This window comes from Phytophthora infestans, genomic scaffold (genome assembly GCF_000142945.1).
Source record: "Phytophthora infestans T30-4 supercont1.9 genomic scaffold, whole genome shotgun sequence".
NCBI classification, from domain to species: Eukaryota; Oomycota; class Peronosporomycetes; order Peronosporales; family Peronosporaceae; genus Phytophthora; species Phytophthora infestans.
Window position 1 is genome coordinate 3,740,112 of NW_003303750.1, and position 19,344 is coordinate 3,759,455.

Below are 19,344 nucleotides of genomic sequence, written 5' to 3' on the forward strand. Positions count from 1 at the left end.
TCTTACTCGTTTTCGTCTTCTTTCTTGTTTCTTCGACTAGCTGGGCTTGGGTTTAGGTACGGTGTTGGCTTAACCGGTGAATCTACAAATGCATACCGTTTCGCCTTCACTTTCCCTTGTTTTGTTAGCGGATCTTGACTTGCATCAAGATCCGCAGGGGTCCCCGAGGGGACCTGGGGAGGATAGAGAGGTTTCTCTTCTAGATCCGGATCCGGATCCACCTCTCTTCCGTCGACAGAGTTCCTCCCAAAACTCCATCGATCCGCGGATCTTGTTTCATTCAGCAGCGTCTTCGTCGATCCGACCTCCGACGACGCCTCTTCCCCTGGCTCAATCTTCACTTGAGCATCTTCTTGGGACTCACGGTGAAATCCCGAGTCACCAAAAGATCCGGGCACGCGCACCATTGTGGTGTAGCGGGATCAGCAAAATCTGCGAGATTGCCAGATTCAACTTACCAACTGCGCCCAGACACCGACTAACGGAGGGGGTCCCCCGATGATCCGTGTTCTGCTGAACTTTCCTCACCTTGTGTACCCGTCGGTAGGGCGGGATCTGCTCTCTCGGTAACTTCCGAAGAGTTCAAGTGGTGAACCTTGAGTGTCTTGGCGAGACGTGGGGATGGGGTGGAGCAGCAGTGGAAAATCTTCACTCTGCGTCCGTGGATGGTTCCGTATCCTAAGCGAATATTCGAGCTTATGGATCCGGGGCCTAGATCGTGGATCTGGCCGTAGGGTTGCCTTGCGGGTGTGTTCCCTTGCCTTTGCGTTCCTTTGCGTTGTACTTGCCGCCTCCTGTGACGGGATCTTGAGAGTTGAGAGCCCCTAGGGTGTAACCGACCAAGTAGTAGATTCGGTTAACCTGTCGGATCTGCACAAGTAAAGGAAAAGCTCACTAGGTTGTAGGATCTGGCCAATGTATTATCCAGTTATCACTACCAGCACTAGATTCGCAATTCCCAACCTTCTCGGAGCTCGTACGGCCAATGTAGTTCCGGTTCTTGAGGGCAGGAAGGCACTTGCGTGTCACTGTGCAAATTGGAGTCTGTATTGATATTTAAGCCTATACCTGCCTGGGTTTCTACCTTCTATGTCTTTCATCTGTTAAATCCCTTACCAGGCTCGGCTCCATGTCCCTTCTTCCCTTGACCCATCATCCCAGCTGTATTATCTTCAGATCCACCGGATCCATGGCGTAATCATTATGGTTACCCTATTATGGGTACACTCATCAGGATCCAGGTCGCTTGGATCCACTTCACTTGAAAGTGTACACTCGTCGTGGACCTGAGCTCTCCACTCATCCAACATCATCTCGCAACCGTCTGTGATCTCCACTGTCCCACGAAAGCTCTAGATCCACTGCATCCATCATACCTATACCCTGGATCCAGGTCCCTTAAGGCGGGATCCTCCCTCCTTGGATCCTAAGTCGAAAGCATGGGATCCGGGTCACCTCGTGGTGGATCTTGACTCCTCGTTAGCCGTGGCTACTAGATCCACCTTTAGAGGGCACCTACCATCCTTCCTTCATAGGATCCACACCCGATCCACTCTTGTATAGTATATCCCATATCCATTTAGGTGAATCCAAGTAAGGGTGGATCCGAGGTAAGTCTTGGTGGATCTTGCCTTCTCGTACATCGCTCATACCAGATCCATCGTCACTTCATACGGGGCGCTGCTCGTCATGGCTAATCCACCACCGGCAACTTGCATCCGTGCCAGCCAACCCAAATCCTTTCTAATCACTTGAAATTGTCATTGATTCGGGATAGTGACCCCGCGTCAGGCCCATTCTCTTATTTCTGAGAAAGCACTTTACCACAAAGGGGTCATCTCTAAACTACTGATGCCCACACGAAAGAGGTCTGAAGCTTGGTGCTCGGTCATATCATTCGGGATAGTTTTTCCTGCAGTCGTAATGGCTGTGCAAATATGTCGGATTAATCTAGTCCAATCTGAGAAACGCTTGCACATACTGCTCTTCAGTAAGTCGTGAGGGCGAATTTTTCGGAGGGGTGGATAATTTCGTGCTTTATCGCCAAACCACCAGAGCATCCAGGCAGCGTAAGGTCCTCCACGAGGGAATTCAAACGACTCGGGCAGTAAATGAAATTTGCCGTTGTAAAAGTACGCTGTTTTACTGTCGCCAGTCTCCATTGTCGGATGTGGCGAGGAGCTGCTAGGTTGCGCTATACCGACACGCTTCAGCAATGCATTGATGGTGCTCTCTAGCAGATCCTTGGTTATATTGCCAGCGGTAACGCCTTTCTGCTCAATAAGATTTGAAACTCCCTCTAAAAGTAATGGCGGCAACTTGTCGATTGAGGATTGCATGCACTGCAACTGTTTGTAAAGCTCCACATGTGGCGGGATTCCCGTTGGTTTCATCCAGGAAGCTGCCTCACAAACCAGCTTTGATCGAAGTTGTGTCACAACTTCGGGGTGACGAAATAAATAGGACGAAAGTAGCGGGTGCGATGCTGGTAGAACCTCATTCAAATGGTCATGATGATGCACGAGCGAAGCTATGCAGAGCTTGAGAATATCTTGCAGTGCACTGGTATTTTGCAGGCTTGGAAACATTTCTTCGACACATGACTCCACACATTGCGCATTATTATCACTAAAATGAGGTGGTAGTGCCGCGAACTCGGCTTTATTTAGGGGCAATCCTGCCACCACACGACCTAGATATTGATCACCAGCCGATTCGTAGCGGATGTATCTATCCTGGACACCACCAAGCGACCATCCGACGCGCAAACAAACACTGGCGATTGACGGACCTCCTGTTGTTCCACTGTACGAAAATGTTGCAACGCCCTTTCTTATCGAGCGGGTTCCATAATGATTGAGCCCAGTTATTTGTGTGATCATTTGACGTAGCGTATTACCGAACCGAATTTTCTGACGGGAACCTGGGAATAGTGACCCTGACTGTTGTGTTGGTCGACATGCTAAATAGATAGCAAGTGCAGTGACCCAGCACGTTGCAGGGCTACGGGGATTCGCGTACACGTGGCGCGGATCCTTGGGTCCAGATCCTTCCTGATTAGTCTTAGATTGATGCATAGTACACCCAACGCTATCGTCATGAGCGCTCAAGTGCTGCGTGCATAACGTTTGCACTGACGCCGAACGGCACATTAGGTTCCATTGTGTTGTCAGAAAGAAATGTGCAAACCCCGCGTCTTGCCTTTCCAGTGTCGCCTTGCAAAGCTGTTGATACAGCGAGTACGGCAGTGGATCCTTCCCCGATTCTTTAGGTGCTCCAGATTGAAATCTAGCTGCTTGCAGACGCTTAAGCCCGGAGAAAATGTAGCCATTTGCTTGTCGTAGGCTTCCGGAAGAGGGACTTCTTTCCGGCGGTAAAGATCCTTTATTGCGCTTCGATAACTATTAAGAGTACTAATCGTCACCGTTTTACGTTTTTCCAACAGGAACGCCTCAAAGTCTGCTGACGTAAACTGTGTCAGCTCAATTTGTCCAGTCGAGTCAAAGTATGCTGCCATTTCGTTCTTTTTGGTCTCAACTATCCATTTTGATATCGATCTGAGGGCGCCACGATAAGCCTGCTGCGTTCTACCCGAGATGCACGCCTCACGAACATCTCGCGCTGTCACGTTATCATCGCCCACGGCGACACCATCTGCAGGTGAACCAGACACTTCATTCGACCCATCAACTCCATTTACTGGCACACGTTCACATTCAGGTTCATCACTGCTCATATCCTTTCCAGCAGAGTCCGTCATGAATGGCCGAGCAGTACATTCGAGCGCCGTCGCATCGCTACATAGTTAGCATTCATTAGCATCTCAAGAGCCGCACACAACAGCGACATTTAGCATCACACACCCTGTAACGACTGCTCTAATGCACTCTGATCCGGCCTCGCACGTATTATGAGCATTGGCACCGGCCCTGGCTGCAGCTACGATGGACTTGCTGGTCTTGTTGGTCTTGGAGTGGGGCTTAGCCGTGGTCATACTGGTAGGAGAAGGAAGGGCGGCTTTGTTGCTCTCTGACTTGATAGATTTTGGCGAATTACACGCCACTGGTCATCCGTAGGAAAAATCGCCACCAAAAATGCCGCCACTCTTCGCTGTGTCGTGTGTATATAAATGATCAGATATTCCAGTGTGCAAATATTTGGATTGCGGATAGATGAGAGGCAACCTTTCCTACGATTGAATACAAATGGCAAGATATTTCCTATAAAACAGCGAGAATCAACTTTATCAAGTTGCTCTTATTTTTACTTGAAGTTTGTGCTTGAAGGAAGAAAAAGGCGACCGTACAGCAGTTACCATCCACGAATGTTAGCCAGGGGCTCAAACACTTTTGCCAGGTTTTCTCACTACACAAGCAACAAAGCGAGCAAAAGGTCAGCCATCAGTACCCTCCAAATTTATAAAATCATGCCAACGTCACCTCTTCCTTCTCCTCACGCGCTTGCGTTCGACGCGCATAGTACGTGTCCAGATGCTTCTTCGGAATCTTCTTTAGCAACTCCTTCGGAAACGCGCGGAAGAGCGACCATGCGAGGTCCAGTGACTCAAAGATGTCTCGCGATTGGTACGGACCCTGCGCGATAAACTTTCCCTCAAACTTGTCCGTGAACTTGAGGTACAGATGGTCTTCCAGCGAAAGAGCTTCCTCACCAACCACAGCCTTCATGGCTTGAACGTCCTTGCCCGTAGCGTAACTGGCGTACTGGACACGTGGAACACACCAAACAACAAATCGTCAAATCCTAGATTGCAAAAATTTATCCATCCATAATTTACATACCAGCTGGTTCGAGACAGCACTGTGGTCGTCACGCGTCATACCCTCACCAATAGCGCTTTTCATCAAACGCGACAACGATGGAAGCACGTTAATGGGCGGGAAGATCTGACGATTGTGCAGCTGGCGATCCACATAAATCTGCAGAAACGCAAAGATAACATTAGCCAGCCCAGTCTCTCTGCGTTGCTGAACAGTTCACTAGTTACCTGTCCTTCCGTAATGTAGCCCGTTAAATCCGGAATGGGATGCGTGATATCATCGTTGGGCATGGTCAAAATGGGCAGCTGCGTAATGGAACCATTGCGGCCTGTCACGCGTCCAGCACGCTCGTACAATGTCGACAGATCCGTGTACATGTAACCAGGGTAACCACGACGTCCGGGCACTTCTTCACGGGCAGCAGACACTTCACGAAGGGCATCGGCATATGAGCTCATATCCGTCAGAATGACGAGCACGTGCATGTCACGCTCGTAGGCAAGATACTCGGCCGTGGTCAACGCCAGGCGCGGCGTCACAATGCGTTCAATGGTAGGATCATTAGCCAGGTTCATGAACAGCGCCGTCTTCTGCATAGATCCACTCTCCTCGAAATCGTTACGAAAGAAACGAGCTGTCTCCATGTTGACACCCATAGCACCAAACACAATGGCGAAATTATCGTCGTGGGAGTCGACGACATCCTTGCGCTGCACCAGACCAGCCTGACGCACAATTTGTGCGGCAATCTACACAGCATAAAGTTAGCTTTCGAATACAAGATTGACCTCCAAGCATTGTTAGTTTGTACCTCGTTGTGCGGTAGACCTGCCGCGGAGAAGAGCGGGATCTTCTGTCCACGAGCGATTGAGTTCATCACGTCAATTGCCGAGATGCCGGTCTGAATCATCTCCTTGGGGTAGTCACGGCATGAAGGGTTGATGGGCTGACCCTCAATATCCAAGTACTCTTCAGCCACGACCGCAGGGGCACCGTCAATCGCCTTACCGGAGCCGTTGAAGGCGCGACCCAACATCTCCTCCGAGATGGCCATCTTCAGTACATCACCCGTGAACTCGCAGTGTGTGTGGCGGTTATCGATACCATCCGTGCCCTCGAAGACCTGCACAACGGCCTTGCTGCCCTGCACCTCCAGAACTTTACCCTGGCGCTTCTCGCCGCTGGCCAGTGTCAGGTTGACGATCTCGGCGAACTTGGGCAGCTGTTAAAGAGAGAGGAAAATAGAAACATGTACCACCTTAGCACAGCCGTCTACAACAGTAGATCTTCCAGTTCATCAGACCTTGACATTCTCTAGAATGACCAGTGGGCCGTTCACACCCGAGATGGTGCGGTAATCTGCGCAAGACCGCAAGCGAATTGATCAATCTAGGCCTCACAACCCGTAATGCACCTTTACAAAGACACACCAATTCGAGGCTCCACGTAATAGTCGCGCACCACCGCCGCCGCGTTTGCCTGGAAGGCCTGCTCCGCCGTCACCATCGCTCTTCAATCTACTCTGCTTCGCTTCCGCTGGAAAGATTTTTAAGATTTCATTCGACGCCTCCCTCGAACTCCACTACTAAGTACGAAAATGAAACCTTGCCAGCTCCAACGTGTCATGTAGTGTACATGTGCATGCTCAGTTGCCTATTACTACGACTGTTGTACGTAGTAATACTGGAGAAACAGGCATTCCTCGTGATCCTGTGCAAGCGGAAGGTCATTAAAATGAAGTTATGCAATAAACGGAGTTCAACAAGCTGTCTAAGTAGTGTGTACTGGTGCCAAAAGTGAGAAATAGCGGCGGGCACTCTTGGCTTTGGCTGATTACTCGTCTTCCTGCTTCGGCTTGGACATTTCCACGTCGTCGTCATTGCTGGGGGCGTACGTGATGGCATCCTCCTCGTCGGCAGCTGATGCCACGGCAGACGCAGCGGCCTCAACGCTGCTATCGTGCACTCCAGCAGGCTTCATACGCTGGAGTTTCTCCAGCCAGGATACGGCGCTGCCCGATGTGTTCGATGGGTCGAGCGAGCCCCGGGCTGAGATCTGCTGCGGAGAGTAAATAAAAACGTCCTCTTTCAGCTTCTCCGTGTAGTTCTCATCAGTTGTCCATTTGGCACACTGCTGGCGCAGCGAGGCCACCAGCGCCTCACGACGGCGCTCCACCTCGGCACTCCTCTCCTGTCGCACCACCACCTTCTCCTCGAAGTATTTCCTGCAGAAAAATATCATTTTTCATCAATAACCCTACAGCTTTTTTTTCCTGTCTGCGTCAAACGCAGCGTCTCGAGCGGTAACACGCGAGAAGAGTCCAGCCAAAACGCGAATTGCCGGTACAGAAGACCCACCTGACTTTCTCGTCGTGGATGGCCCTTTCACGTGCAACCTCCTTAGCACGAATAGCCTGCTGCTGGCGCTTAACCTCTAGTCGGGCCGCTTTAGCCTTCATTATTATCTGGCGTTGAGCCCTATTTGAGTATAAGAAAATCAGTCGAATTAGTGCTCCTCCGTCCCTTTCACAACTGAAAAACTCCACTGCACGTACTCTGCATCACGTGCGAGCTTCTCTTTGCGACGCTTTTCCTCTTCAATGAAATCCTTGCGCAGCGACACGATCTCCTTACGGTACCCGGCGCGAGCTTGAACGAACGAGTAGGTCTCTGTCGAGATCTGTGCTCGTAAAGAAAAAGTTAGCGGTGCTGACGATATTAGAGCATCATATTGCAAATGCAGACTGCCGTACAGCTCGAGCGACCGTACCGCTCTTGGCGGCAGCTGCGAGCCCCACGCGCGAGATCATGACGCAGGGAGTCGACAGGAAAAATGCTTGGGGCCACACACTCGGCCTACAAGTTTAGACTGCTTTACAGAATAAATTTATGCTTTTATGGAGGACGTCGTATTTAAGCGGTCTGTTATATATCCAATCGAAAGCTTTCATACAGAGAATGTTCTCATGCCTTTCGTGTTAGCATGCAACCCCCACTCTTCAATTTGAGCGTTGCGCCTGTCATGGACCACACCGCCGTTGCCGTTGCTGCCATCCTGGAAGGCGATAACTCGACGCGGTGCGAGGCCTGCAAGTCTTGCGGAGCGATTCTTGAGCTGGACGGGTGCGGACATCGGTTCCATCCGCGCTGCATCTTCGCGTGGCCGGCGACGCACTGCGAGGTATGCGACGAGCCCGTGGGCAACGTGCTCGTATTCCGCGAGACCAAGAACAGCTCGAACTCGAATGCGCGCAAGGGCAAGTGGAGTATAGATGAGCACAAGTACGCCAACCTCTTGATGAAGCAATTCAAGCTGGGCGCTCTGCCGCTCGCGGACGGCTTGCATCTACGTGTGTTCATGGCCAACATGCTGCAGTGCGACCCGCTACGTGTGACCAAAAAGTATACGGGTCAGGCCATCGGCAAACAGAACTTCTTCTACCAACGTGGAAAGAACTACTGCTATAATTTGCACGTGAAACTCCAGAAACAGTTTTCCAACCTACGCAACCACTACTACTGGCATGTCCAATACCGCTGCAAATTCGGGCCCAACCTTAACATTCAGGAGCTTAAAGCTGCTGAGGCGGACTACTGGATCGGCGAGTTCTGCAAGTTCGCCAAGAGAATTGGGCAGAAAGTCAAATTTACCTTTGTGGGAGCCCAAGCCTCTTTGAGTGAGGGCAAGAGCGCCATCGCTCAGCGTCCAGCCTTAGAGGTTACCCCCAAGTCAGTCGTGCTGCCCTCGGTCTCCGGCCTCGTCACGCTTGTGCCCGTCGTGAAACTCGAGCACAACACGACATCAGTCGAGAAAGGAGGAGAGGACGACAACGCACCGTCCATGAAGGATGGAGTCAGCTTAATGCTGGGGTTTGCGTCAACGATGGATCAATCACCTTCTCCTTTAGGTGCAGACGAGTGGAACCACCCATCCGCCTCTATGGATCTGACTCTGACTGGCCTATCGCAAGAAGAGTTGTCCAGTGGAGACTTCACATTCAAGCCATGCACTCAAGAGATCCTGAAGAAGTGCCACTGGATGAACGACTGGATGAAGGAAGCAGAACTCGAATGGAGCAAGGGTGCTATCTCCTGGTCGCTGTCTCTTTCCACCGAGCCACTAGCAGACTTTGCGTAGTGTGTCGAAGACAACGACACTCCGTTAACGTACTACAAAAAGCGCGCTCTAAGCTTAGGCACTACTAGTATTTTCTACTACTATGTACTATTTGGAACAATGATAATTTATTCGGCATCCACTCCTGACGCCACTACTGAAGCATGTACATGTACCACACCCCACACCTCACGTCGTGAGGTGTGGGGGTGGTCCAAAGTTCGTGAGAACTTTAGCCCACTTATCTAGCCGCCGCGACGTTCACTTGTGACGCTCGTGGGCCTGGAGGTGAAGCGCTGTAGTCGTTCCTTGACCTTGCACAGCTGTCGTCTCCACTGGGTGGCGATCCGTCGGCAGTCGTAGCCGTGGAAGAGTTATCTGCATCACCAGGCGGCTCAAAGTCTGGACTGACAGGCTGCGATAGCTGTGACGGTGTCGCGGGGGACTTAAGATTCATACGCATGGTCTGGCCGGGCGTATCCGAGGCGCCGTGGGACGCCAGGAACCCCGGACTGGTCGTGTCTACTTCGTAGTAGGTGGTGCGGAACAAGCGCGAGAAGATGCCCTTGCAGCAGAAGACGGACCCGATAGTGCCTGTCCACGTGATCTCTGTGTTCGTGGCGTCTTTCGACTTGTACGTCTGGCTGTCCGTCGAAATCTTGTGCGCCTTCTCACGTGACATCGACATCGCAGCAGCGCGTTGCACAGCCTTCGTGGTGCCCTGGTGCGGTGCCACCTCGTACTTGGCATTGAGCATCTCAAAGAGCTCAACCTCGCGGCCGTACCAGCCGTCGATGATGGTATCGATGGTAGCGTTGTCCAATTTGGCCGGGTTGTAAGCACGGTAGAACTCTACGAGCGCGTCGCGGGTGGGTAAGGTGGCGTCGTACTCGGTACGGTCGTTTGGATTCGATAGCACCGCATATGCCGTTGGCACACCCTCCCACTGTGCCAATGCCTCGGGCGATGGCTTCCTGTCCGGGTGGCACTTAAGCGCCAGCTTTCTGTAAGCCTTCCGAATCTAAAGCATCAACAGCAGCAGGGGGTCTCCGTTAGTTAAGGGCGATACGGGTATCTCATATTTACCCTCGTAGTTGAATCACCTCCGTGTGTGATGCGTCACGAGAGATATTCAGCAGCTCGTAGTGGTCCTTGTAGTGCATTTCGTGCTTATCCAGATCGCTTGACTGCATCTTGTATTTCTTCATGTACTCACGGTGCTGCTCCATGTCTTTTTCCGACAGCTTGCCGCCGTTCGTGGCCTTGGGCTTTCCCATCGCCGTCGTGCTTATATCAATGCGGTTGCTGCTGCGTTCCCTCTCGCTACCAGTTACAGCCTGTAACTTGCAGGTCCTGTAGTTAGAAGCTACAGGACTAGTTACGCCGCCAACCTGCCTCACTCTTTGCCCACTGGCTTCACTTTTCCTCATGTAAATATTGCGGTATGCAGCCAATCCACGGCTCGTTATTCTTGTAAAAATGGGAAGTCTTTGATTCTCTCAGGACTTTGTAAGGTAGCGACCGCTCCAAACGGCAATGGCAGCTGTTGCGGTCCAGGACTAAAATCATGGTTGGGGCAAAGCCCCCCTATAATGAAACGAATTAGTAAGACATCTACTCTTTTTACAGGAGTATTTACGAAGTATTAGAAAAGGGTTAGGGTAGACATTTATAATCAAGGGACCATTTTTGGCGAAAAATACTTGTGTATAAGAACCCTTGAAAGGGAGTGACGGGGAAGAAAAATAGAAAAGCGCGGTAGTGACCTCTTTTGTAGTATTAACAGTCACTAAAAAGAGGAGTCATTTTTATGCTCTGTATGAAGAGTCGCTTTGTATCAGGCGCCAAAGGATTGCGCTGTTCAAGGAAGTTTTAGGAACGTTTTACGCTCACGGCCTTACGGCGCGTACCCATGCGAACCGTTACGCTGGTAACGATTAACGTCGAGGGACAGTCCTATTTAGTCATAAAGGGCATCAAAACTGATATATTGGAAGGGATACAGAGCCGTAAGAACTCTGTAAAAAGTCATGGCTACACGTTCAGAATGCACTGTTTTTCTGTACTGAAATAGGATAGAGGCGTGGGAGCGTGGTTCTAAGCAGCGATTCGTGTTCGCTCTGCGCTATCGAAGCCGCTAAGGTTGCTCTGGAGGTCGCCCGCGAGTCTCAAAACGATCGCCTTCGCACGGACATGGGTCGAGAAGCGAGGATGGGGGAATGGAGGCGGTGCTGAGCGCCCAGAGATCGTTAGCGCGTGGACTTGACGCCCGTATTTTCCAGCTGCTGTTGGAAGATGAAGTCGATCTGCACGCTACACGTACAAGCAATGGCGATTCTGCTCTCCATGTTGCGCTTCGGCGACGCAATCAAACTGCAGCGGTTCTTTTCTTTCGTGCTGGCCTAAGTTTAACAGCAGTCAATCTGCTCGGTCAACGTGCGATCGACTGCGCACGTTCGCCAGCACTACGCTTCGCTGCGAAGAAGGAGGCAGGTCAGCGCGACTTTATGATCAGCTACAGTCATGCTCACGCACCGTTAGCACGGAAGATTCGAGACTCGTTAGAGCGCCACCGAGTGACAACTTGGATCGACACTATGGGACCTACTGGGATCACTGATGGCTCCGTCTGGCGTCAAGAGATTGCTCGCGGGATCCATAGCAGTGCTCTTGTATTAGCTGTACTCACGAAAGACTACCCACAGTCACAATGGTGCATGAAAGAACTCGCTTTTGCCAAAATGCAGACATTTCTGTCGTGGCTATACAATGCGAGGATATGGAGATATCTGAAGAGCTACAAGTTTACCTGTGGACCCGCCAAGTGATTGACTTTCGATCGGCAGTTAAGCACAATAACGGTGTAAGTTCTACAGGAGATGATGCTGATCTGCAGCGGATGGCGAGGAATAGCTCATATACAGTTGACACTGACTCACATGAGGGGGAAGTGTACAGTGAAGATGATACTACGAACGTGGTGGTCAATATGGTGGGCAAGCGCGTCTTAAGCAACCTCGAGTAAGTTCCGAACTACAATGACGAGGCCTTTTACCACTGCTTAAGGATGCTACTGGACGGTATTCAAGATCAAATCGAGGAGCATCGTGCACGACTAGCTCGGCGCCAGTTGCAGCAGCAGCAACAAGCACAACTTCCTGGTCATGAGACTGATGCTACTGTTAGCGGAGACGCGTCACGCCATGGAAGCCGTCGCAACGAGAGTGAGTGTTATCCGGAGGAAGAAGACAGAGCATTGTGTGGAATGTCTACGGATCATGATAAGCAAAGCGAGTGTGAAGAAATCGACGCGTCGAATGCAGCGATCAGCTTCCCAGAGGGCCACTGAACGTGCCACTTATTCGGCCATTACGACGGATTGACTCATTGGCTTCGTCTCTCGCGTTCACATCCGGTACAGACTCTTTCGTCTTTATTGCGCATGGTGATATCCACCGCTCATTGTGTCTACGCCTCCAGAAATCGTTGCTCAAGCAGGGAATACGCTGTGTTGTGGATCAAACAGCTCCTGCGGTACAATATGCGCATCGGTCGCAAGATACTGTGAACAGCGATGTTCAAAGCGGCGGCTTCGGCGCAGATTTGAGCTGCATTGTGCAAACAGTGGCCCCTTTACCTGTTCAAACGCGGCAATTGGCTGCAAAAGATGCCATTCTCGTCTGCTCTGTCGTCTTAGTGGTGTTGCCTCCGCTGTCTGCAAATTGCGACCTTCTTGCTGATCAATTGGCTTTCGCAGAGGACCGTGGGAAGTTGCTGGTGCCTATTCTCCTATCGCTACACAAAGTGGATCTGGCCAAGCGCTACGCCTTTTCACGCAGTATGGTGCACCACTTTAATATCTCTCTGGGCTTCGAGCAGAGCCTGGAACAACTTACCAACTATTTAAGAGTACTCCCTCAATTACCCACCGTTTGCTGGGCTCTCTAGTCGATATGAATAAAATATGACATGCAAAAGTAATACTGCTGTGAACAGTTTCCTTACTGGGGTTGAAGTTGGCTTATTTAACTTTCGGATTTGCGTCTGTCACTTTTGATTTAGCTGTATCAAGTCACAATGGATTTCTTGGATTCCATTCGCGGGGCCGTTTTGAAACAAATGGAAGAGGAAGCTGTCAACATGTTTTCAAGCGTAAGAGACTTTCGTGAATTCATCACAATGACACACCCTGCAGTTGATATCTGCGTGACACTGAGAATGTGTTGCCTTCACGTGGAGCGTCTTGAAGGTACTAACGCTACTCGTGTAGTCTTGGTCGACGGAAGGAGATGTGTGGAAGTCAACACAGCCTTGAAGGCAGTTGATGATTGTATAGGCTATCAAGACAAACGCGATGTGGTGCAGGTGACTGTTTGGGATTCAAAGATGTCGAACGCTTTCGCTGGCGATTCAAACATTGTGTTTCACGTTGGAGCTATGTACGTTCTTAATCAAGTCGAGTATGTCGGATTGTACGATGACATCGCGAAGGGCAGTATTCAGTACGAGTATGGCAACTTGGATAAGATCAGAGAGATTGCGCCTCCCCTCAAAAAGCGCACGTCTTGGTGAGGGTCATACAGCAGCTACAAGAATCAACTTGACCGACAGCAACAGCGTGATGGCGTTAATGATGAAGACTCGGGGAAACGATCAGACCATGTTGCTGGTGCATCAGCAATTACTATATGGTATTCTTCTTTTCAGTTAAAGGATAATATAACAGAGTTGTTGCAACGAAATACTATGAATTTAATTAATACTAATTGGAGCTACTGTAGACATGAGTGTGGGAGGAAGTAAGCACAGTTGTAGCATGAAATTGTAGATATGGAATTTATGAAGTAGATCAAAATTAAAAAAATATATAACTATATAATCGTGCAGGATTTGGAGGCTAATGACTTCTTCGGATACGTTCGTTGGTAAATCAGCTAATGGATATGTTGAAGTTGCAGTAGCGGAATCAATGGCTAAATGAAGTCGTATCGCATCTCTTGGATACGTTGATGGTTCAATAACTAGAATGCGCGCAGGGTTTGAAGGCTAATGAGTAGGAATCAAACTCAATTTTACTATAAAAATGTAGGAAGGCATCGTACTAACAAACTAGATAGATTAGGGGCGTCAAAATAAATGTAAACGGTGTAAAATTGGCAAATAGACACAATGTACCAGGTTTGGAGCTGGAAACCATTACGTGGATCAAGTGAAGTGACTGTATATCTAGAAACGTTGGTGAGGATGCGTGCGGTGTGGCACGACGGTGCTGTCGGTTGAAGGTTGGCTGGTAGATCTAGAAGGAGTCGCAAAATGTAATATGGACTCATAATTAATGCCCCAACTTCAAATTCATTAATAATGCAGTGATCTCGTATGTATGGTATCTGTGCTAGGCAATGACGATGGACATCGAGTACTGGACAGTGTCATGCAAGTGGGCTACACAAATAAAGTCTAAGATAATGGAAGAAGCGGTTGTGATAGTGATGGCGTTTTGAATAGCATTTCTTCGGATACGTTCGCTAATGAATCAGCTTATAGATTTGTTGAAGATGCAATGGCTAAACGAAGTTGTATCACATCTCTTGGATACGTTGACGTTTCGCTTCGAACGATCGAGCCAAAATTCCAGTAATATTTGGTGCGGGAATGCTTTAAAAATTACGAGAATTTGTCAGAATTTGTGAAGTTGCTCGTAGACTTCAAGCCAGAGTGGTTTACAGAACTTAAGTAATTGGCGAGGAGGAAATGTGTGTAATATCACAATGAAAGAGTTTGTTTGCAAATTAATTATAGTCACCCTTTTGGTTTGTTCGAATATAGCATTATTTTACCTTATCCGCCGCGTACAATGGCAGTAGGACGTGGGTATCTTGAATGGGACGGATGATTCGTGCCGGCAGTGCTCACTTTTAGTTTTGCTAGCGACGAAGCAACGCCATCGCACAATTTCACCACATACAACTATGAATCTGCTAGAAGCTATCAAGAACGACGTCCTAAAGCAGAAGGAAGAAGAAACGTTGAACCAATTCTCAACTGTGGCGGAGTTTAGAGAATTCATTTTGGCGTCGCACCCAACTGCTGATGTAAGCGTTACGCTCAGCATGTGCTGCCTTCAATCGGAACGACTTCGCGGTGACCATGGAACTCGTGTTACGCTAGTCGACGCCGCGCAACGGGAAGTGTTCGAGCCGACAGCAAATGCCCTAGCCGACTTGACACCTCTGAAGCGCAAACCGTATCTGGCTCAAGTGACGGTGTGGGATGCCAAACCGACGAAGTGTGTCAATGGCAAGCGCAATATTAAGTTTGAACCTGGTGCCGTGTACAAATTTTCCCATGCCGATGGCGTTGGTTTCTATGCTGATATTGCAAAGGGGAGCGTTCAGTACGAGCTCGGTAACAAGTACAAGATTTTCGAGGTCGAACCACCACTGAAAAAACGCAAGGTGGCCTGTGAGATCTCACCACAACACTTAAAAACCAAGGCTTACGAAGCGGAAGACAACACGAGTGCGATGAGTGCCATCCCGACTGACAATGATGTGGTGATGGCATCGGAGAGCAAGAGCGAGGAAAATCATCCAACAGTGGCGAAGCGCAGCAAGCGCCACACCTGAACAACAGCCAGGTGCGAAACGTGCAGTAGCAACTGCCCAATTTTATATTTCGTGAAAATTAGCAAAGTTGTTGTATTGAGAGCTGCGGTTAGCATTTACAAACTAATTTGCCTTCATAGGTTCGTAGTGTAATGAATAATAGCACAATAACCACCAAATAGAAGGCAGCTTTTAACCACAAACGAGTGTAATGAATACAAAAAAAATAGTTTACTTTGGTATTCGCTGTGATGATATGCGATGTTTGAATTGAAATTGAAGTAGTAGTTTTAGGTGTGATAAAGCGCCAATAGATTTAAAATTTGCTCACAAAGATCCTGGTAGCAGCTCCAAAGGGGTGGCACCAGATCTAGAATGTGAGGGATCAAAAGAGCAGTTATACTGGAATGAGAGCCGTCATATAAGATTTGGATTACGTCAGGGCAGATCCACGGGTCCTGCAATGAAACAGCTCAAGCTGGACGAGTTCTTTCTTCGAGGCGGGGGTGAAAACCAACATACGCGCGTGAGGCAAGGTCCAAATCAAGTATGTGGTGAATGTTTGTAGCCCAATTGACCAGAATTTCTGACAATAAATACTAGGTGTACCGAGAACGTTCCGTGTTGCAAGCATTTGCGGAGTATGAAGACGTGGCGCAAAATGTATACGTGTGTAGACCTCGTAACAGACCCACGGTAATGTGAAAGATGACACTTTACATTTAACTTAGAGTACTAATTCCTATACGTTTTGATATTTGCCTAGCTGGACATATCATACTGTAAGTGTCAGCCTCGTGCTGACTGGACTTTGACATGTGTTTCAAATTGTGAAAATCAAGCTGTGCGTGAAATTGGCAATTTCTGACTTGTTTGCCTGGACAAGTACGCGACTAATGAATTTTATAGACACAAACAGAGTGTGTGGAAGGCCACTGCGCATCAAACTACAAATGTGGGAACCAACGAATGCAACGTGGCAGACATGCAGAACTATCGCTGGCGTCCCTACCTGGCAAATGCATCTCTTTGATGGCGGACATGCCAATCGAGCGTGATACGTTGATAGCTCAGTACGTAGGCGAGGTGATAAGTCGAGCGATGTATCGGGAACGTGAAGAAAAGGTAAGATACCGTTTAGGTGGTTGTAGTTTGTGATTTTACTTAATCTGGTACTATGCTTTGTAGGAAAGTCGGCGCTCCCCCCATACGTATGGTTTAGCTGTGAATACAAATGAGGTGATTCATGCACGCTTCATTGGAGGAATCGCCCGATTTGCGAACCATAGTTGCTCGCCAAATTGTGTTGTGGAGCGCTGGGAGGTCGGTGGTGAGACCTGTTGTGGAATATTTTCCGTCACCGCTATTAACAAGGGAGAAGAAATTACCATCAAGTACGGAAGGGCGTTTGTACGAGATCAGGCAAGCTAAGTGCCTGCTGTTAATGGTCCCTACTCGAAACTCTAACTGTTTTTTTTTCTAGAATCAAAAGCAATGCTTTTGCGGATCTACAAATTGCACAGGATTCATGTGAGTTGACCCAGTTCAGGAAATAACGTTAGTATTGTTTTAGTTAATGTACAACTGCTGCTTTTGCATTTGATTTTTAACTTCCGCCGTAGCTGCTACATATCGACGTATTTGCTGAGGTAAATTTAATTGTAGATCGAATTTACACGGGCTTATAATATAATATAACGTGTATGTTACTACGGCTTACGAGCACTTTGAAGGGCAGTTGGAGGTTGGGAGTAAATGTAGTTTTTTTCATTGCTGATATTTTATGTTATTGTTGCTGTAGAGTAGTTTAAATATGTACAATAAGGAAGAAAACAAGGAGGAAGATGCGCCCTTGAAAAATGAAATCTTTTACGACTATAAGATCAATATGGAACCATGGGCGTACCGTGGTACCCTACGCACTTTTCGATCTGTAGCATCAACGTACATTTACTTCAACGAACACAGGTGAAGTAGCCTGTCCTAATTTCGAGTCGAAATATTTGACTCCAAGTCATTAAACGATTTGAGTCGCAATGGTTCGTGCTACCAAGAAGACGCGAGCTATGAAAGCGGCCAAGCAAGCCAAAGCAGCACTACGCGTTATACGTCGAATAGCGACTCGTATAGGGACCACCCAACAACACACACCTAATCAACACGCCGAAAGACTCAACGAGGTAGAAACTGAGCAAATGAATGCTCGATTAACACGGCACGAAGAAACAAAGCGGAGGAATTTAGACTCTCAAAGTCTCCCCCAGAGCAAGCGTCGGAAGCGTAAAGACCGTCTCCTTGATGCTAATGAGGCTGCCAATCATGTGAACGACAACAAAGGTATGCAACAAGACTGGTATAAACTGTTACGGACAGTGACTAGCTCTTGTCATTTCACTATTGCAGATTTCTTCGACGCCATTGACGCACCCTTGACTCGAGTGTGCGGAAGTTGCGGAGAGGTTGCGAATGCGTATAATTCAAAGTTAAAACTATTCGACCCCAAATCAATATTCTTTTCACCTCTGTGCAACGCTGAAGGAGAATGTGAAATAGTTCCCGAAGGGCTTGCAGGCGATGCTTCTAATGAATGCGTTCGTGACAGGCTACTAGCTGGTGGCTGTAGCAACAATAAAACAATGATATGGCTGTGTGATAGATGTAATAGATCGCTGACGACACGAAAAACACCAAAATTTTGCCGGAGTAGTGGCTTTAGGATCGGAACAGTTCCGACTGAACTGGCTGAATTGAATCGAATAGAGTCAAGGCTGGTTGGACTAGGTATTTCCTTCACTACGTGCGTAAATCAATACAGAGATGGCCAAGAATTTACTCGCGGAAATGCAGTCAACTACTGGAACGAGCCGGCTAAAATGGTAAAAGAACTTCCTCGACCACTGAAAGAATGTGGAGTTGTGTTACTTAAATCACAATCGGATAATACAACGAACTATTTTCGTGTGCGGCCAGATTTGGTGAGGCGCGCCTTGTGCTGGCTGATAGCGAATAACCCGCTTTATGAGCACATTCAAATTTCAGAAGATAATCTTAGGGAACTCGATCAAAACATCAACCAGGAAATACCAAGTATACCCATCACGGATGATGATGTCAGCGAATTACGAGGATCGGTAAGCCAACTAAACAGGGAAAAGCAAAACTGTGGGCCTAGTAGCAACGGTGTTGAGGGGCCGAGTGAAGACGACGTTTGTCAAAAACTTAATCCAGATACTCACTGTATGACTGGCCAAACTTGTTCCGGTGTCCGAAATGAGAGTGAATCTGAGGGAAAACAGAGTCATCTAGCTACTACTACTACGAGTTCGAATGGCAGTGAAAATGAAACGGATATTCTTGAAAATGTGACTGAGTCATTTGAATTAGAAGTTAACCAAGACGATCAAACTGAAATGGATCATATTTTATAATTCGATAGGAGCCGATTCTTTAGAAACTAAATCCCGATTGGAAATATGCACCGTAGAACTCATACTATTGATGAGTACAAAACGAAACAACTAATGCAATGTTGCTTTCCTACTTTATTTCCAGACGGTTTGGGTGGTTATCACCCTCTGGAATTCGAAACTAGACATCACGAGTACAATCTAGCCGAATATTGTGCTCACTTGATGAAGTGGCACGACCGGCGCTATGTTATCCACGGCAATTTTAAATTTTTCTGCATGAATCTAATTCAACGCCGTCAAATTGACGGTTTAGTTCGACGAATTCGCTATTCTGAAACACGTGCCGAGGCAATGGAATTAGCCGGTTGTGGAAGAACACAAGGAGAAAGCCGCTCCAGTAACGAAAAGGAAGAACTTAGTGCCGCTATGAACGTT

At 48.4% G+C, this 19,344-nt stretch overlaps 6 protein-coding genes across 6 annotated transcripts; 3 read left to right on the plus strand and 3 right to left on the minus strand.

The window, feature by feature from the left end:
• Nucleotides 1-3,725: 3,725 nt before the first annotated feature.
• Nucleotides 3,726-6,284, minus strand: PITG_06118 (V-type proton ATPase subunit B, putative; the record flags this gene model as incomplete). The annotated part of the gene is made up of 7 exons (XM_002998254.1): nucleotides 3,726-3,797; nucleotides 4,440-4,721; nucleotides 4,800-4,937; nucleotides 5,006-5,527; nucleotides 5,590-6,000; nucleotides 6,082-6,137; nucleotides 6,209-6,284. The coding sequence occupies 7 exons, from the start codon at nucleotides 6,282-6,284 to the stop codon at nucleotides 3,726-3,728; spliced, it is 1,557 nt and encodes a 518-aa protein (XP_002998300.1).
• Nucleotides 6,285-6,553: 269 nt separating this feature from the next.
• PITG_06119 (uncharacterized protein) lies at nucleotides 6,554-7,623 on the minus strand (the record flags this gene model as incomplete). The annotated part of the gene is made up of 4 exons (XM_002998255.1): nucleotides 6,554-7,002; nucleotides 7,136-7,255; nucleotides 7,333-7,457; nucleotides 7,531-7,623. 2 exons carry the CDS (start codon nucleotides 7,234-7,236, stop codon nucleotides 6,612-6,614), a joined length of 492 nt encoding a protein of 163 aa, XP_002998301.1.
• A 137-nt stretch (nucleotides 7,624-7,760) lies between these two features.
• Nucleotides 7,761-8,915, plus strand: PITG_06120 (uncharacterized protein; the record flags this gene model as incomplete). The annotated part of the gene is made up of 1 exon (XM_002998256.1): nucleotides 7,761-8,915. One exon carries the CDS (start codon nucleotides 7,761-7,763, stop codon nucleotides 8,913-8,915), a length of 1,155 nt encoding a protein of 384 aa, XP_002998302.1.
• Nucleotides 8,916-9,135: 220 nt separating this feature from the next.
• Nucleotides 9,136-10,289, minus strand: PITG_06121 (uncharacterized protein; the record flags this gene model as incomplete). Its single annotated transcript, XM_002998257.1, has 2 exons — nucleotides 9,136-9,915; nucleotides 9,998-10,289. 2 exons carry the CDS (start codon nucleotides 10,169-10,171, stop codon nucleotides 9,136-9,138), a joined length of 954 nt encoding a protein of 317 aa, XP_002998303.1.
• A 4,574-nt stretch (nucleotides 10,290-14,863) lies between these two features.
• Nucleotides 14,864-15,520, plus strand: PITG_06122 (uncharacterized protein; the record flags this gene model as incomplete). Its single annotated transcript, XM_002998258.1, has 3 exons — nucleotides 14,864-14,992; nucleotides 15,092-15,349; nucleotides 15,470-15,520. The coding sequence occupies 3 exons, from the start codon at nucleotides 14,864-14,866 to the stop codon at nucleotides 15,518-15,520; spliced, it is 438 nt and encodes a 145-aa protein (XP_002998304.1).
• A 442-nt stretch (nucleotides 15,521-15,962) lies between these two features.
• PITG_06123 (uncharacterized protein) lies at nucleotides 15,963-18,836 on the plus strand (the record flags this gene model as incomplete). Its single annotated transcript, XM_002998259.1, has 8 exons — nucleotides 15,963-16,046; nucleotides 16,103-16,195; nucleotides 16,409-16,624; nucleotides 17,301-17,409; nucleotides 17,744-17,836; nucleotides 18,347-18,375; nucleotides 18,539-18,630; nucleotides 18,806-18,836. 8 exons carry the CDS (start codon nucleotides 15,963-15,965, stop codon nucleotides 18,834-18,836), a joined length of 747 nt encoding a protein of 248 aa, XP_002998305.1.
• Between the last annotated feature and the right edge of the window lie 508 nt (nucleotides 18,837-19,344).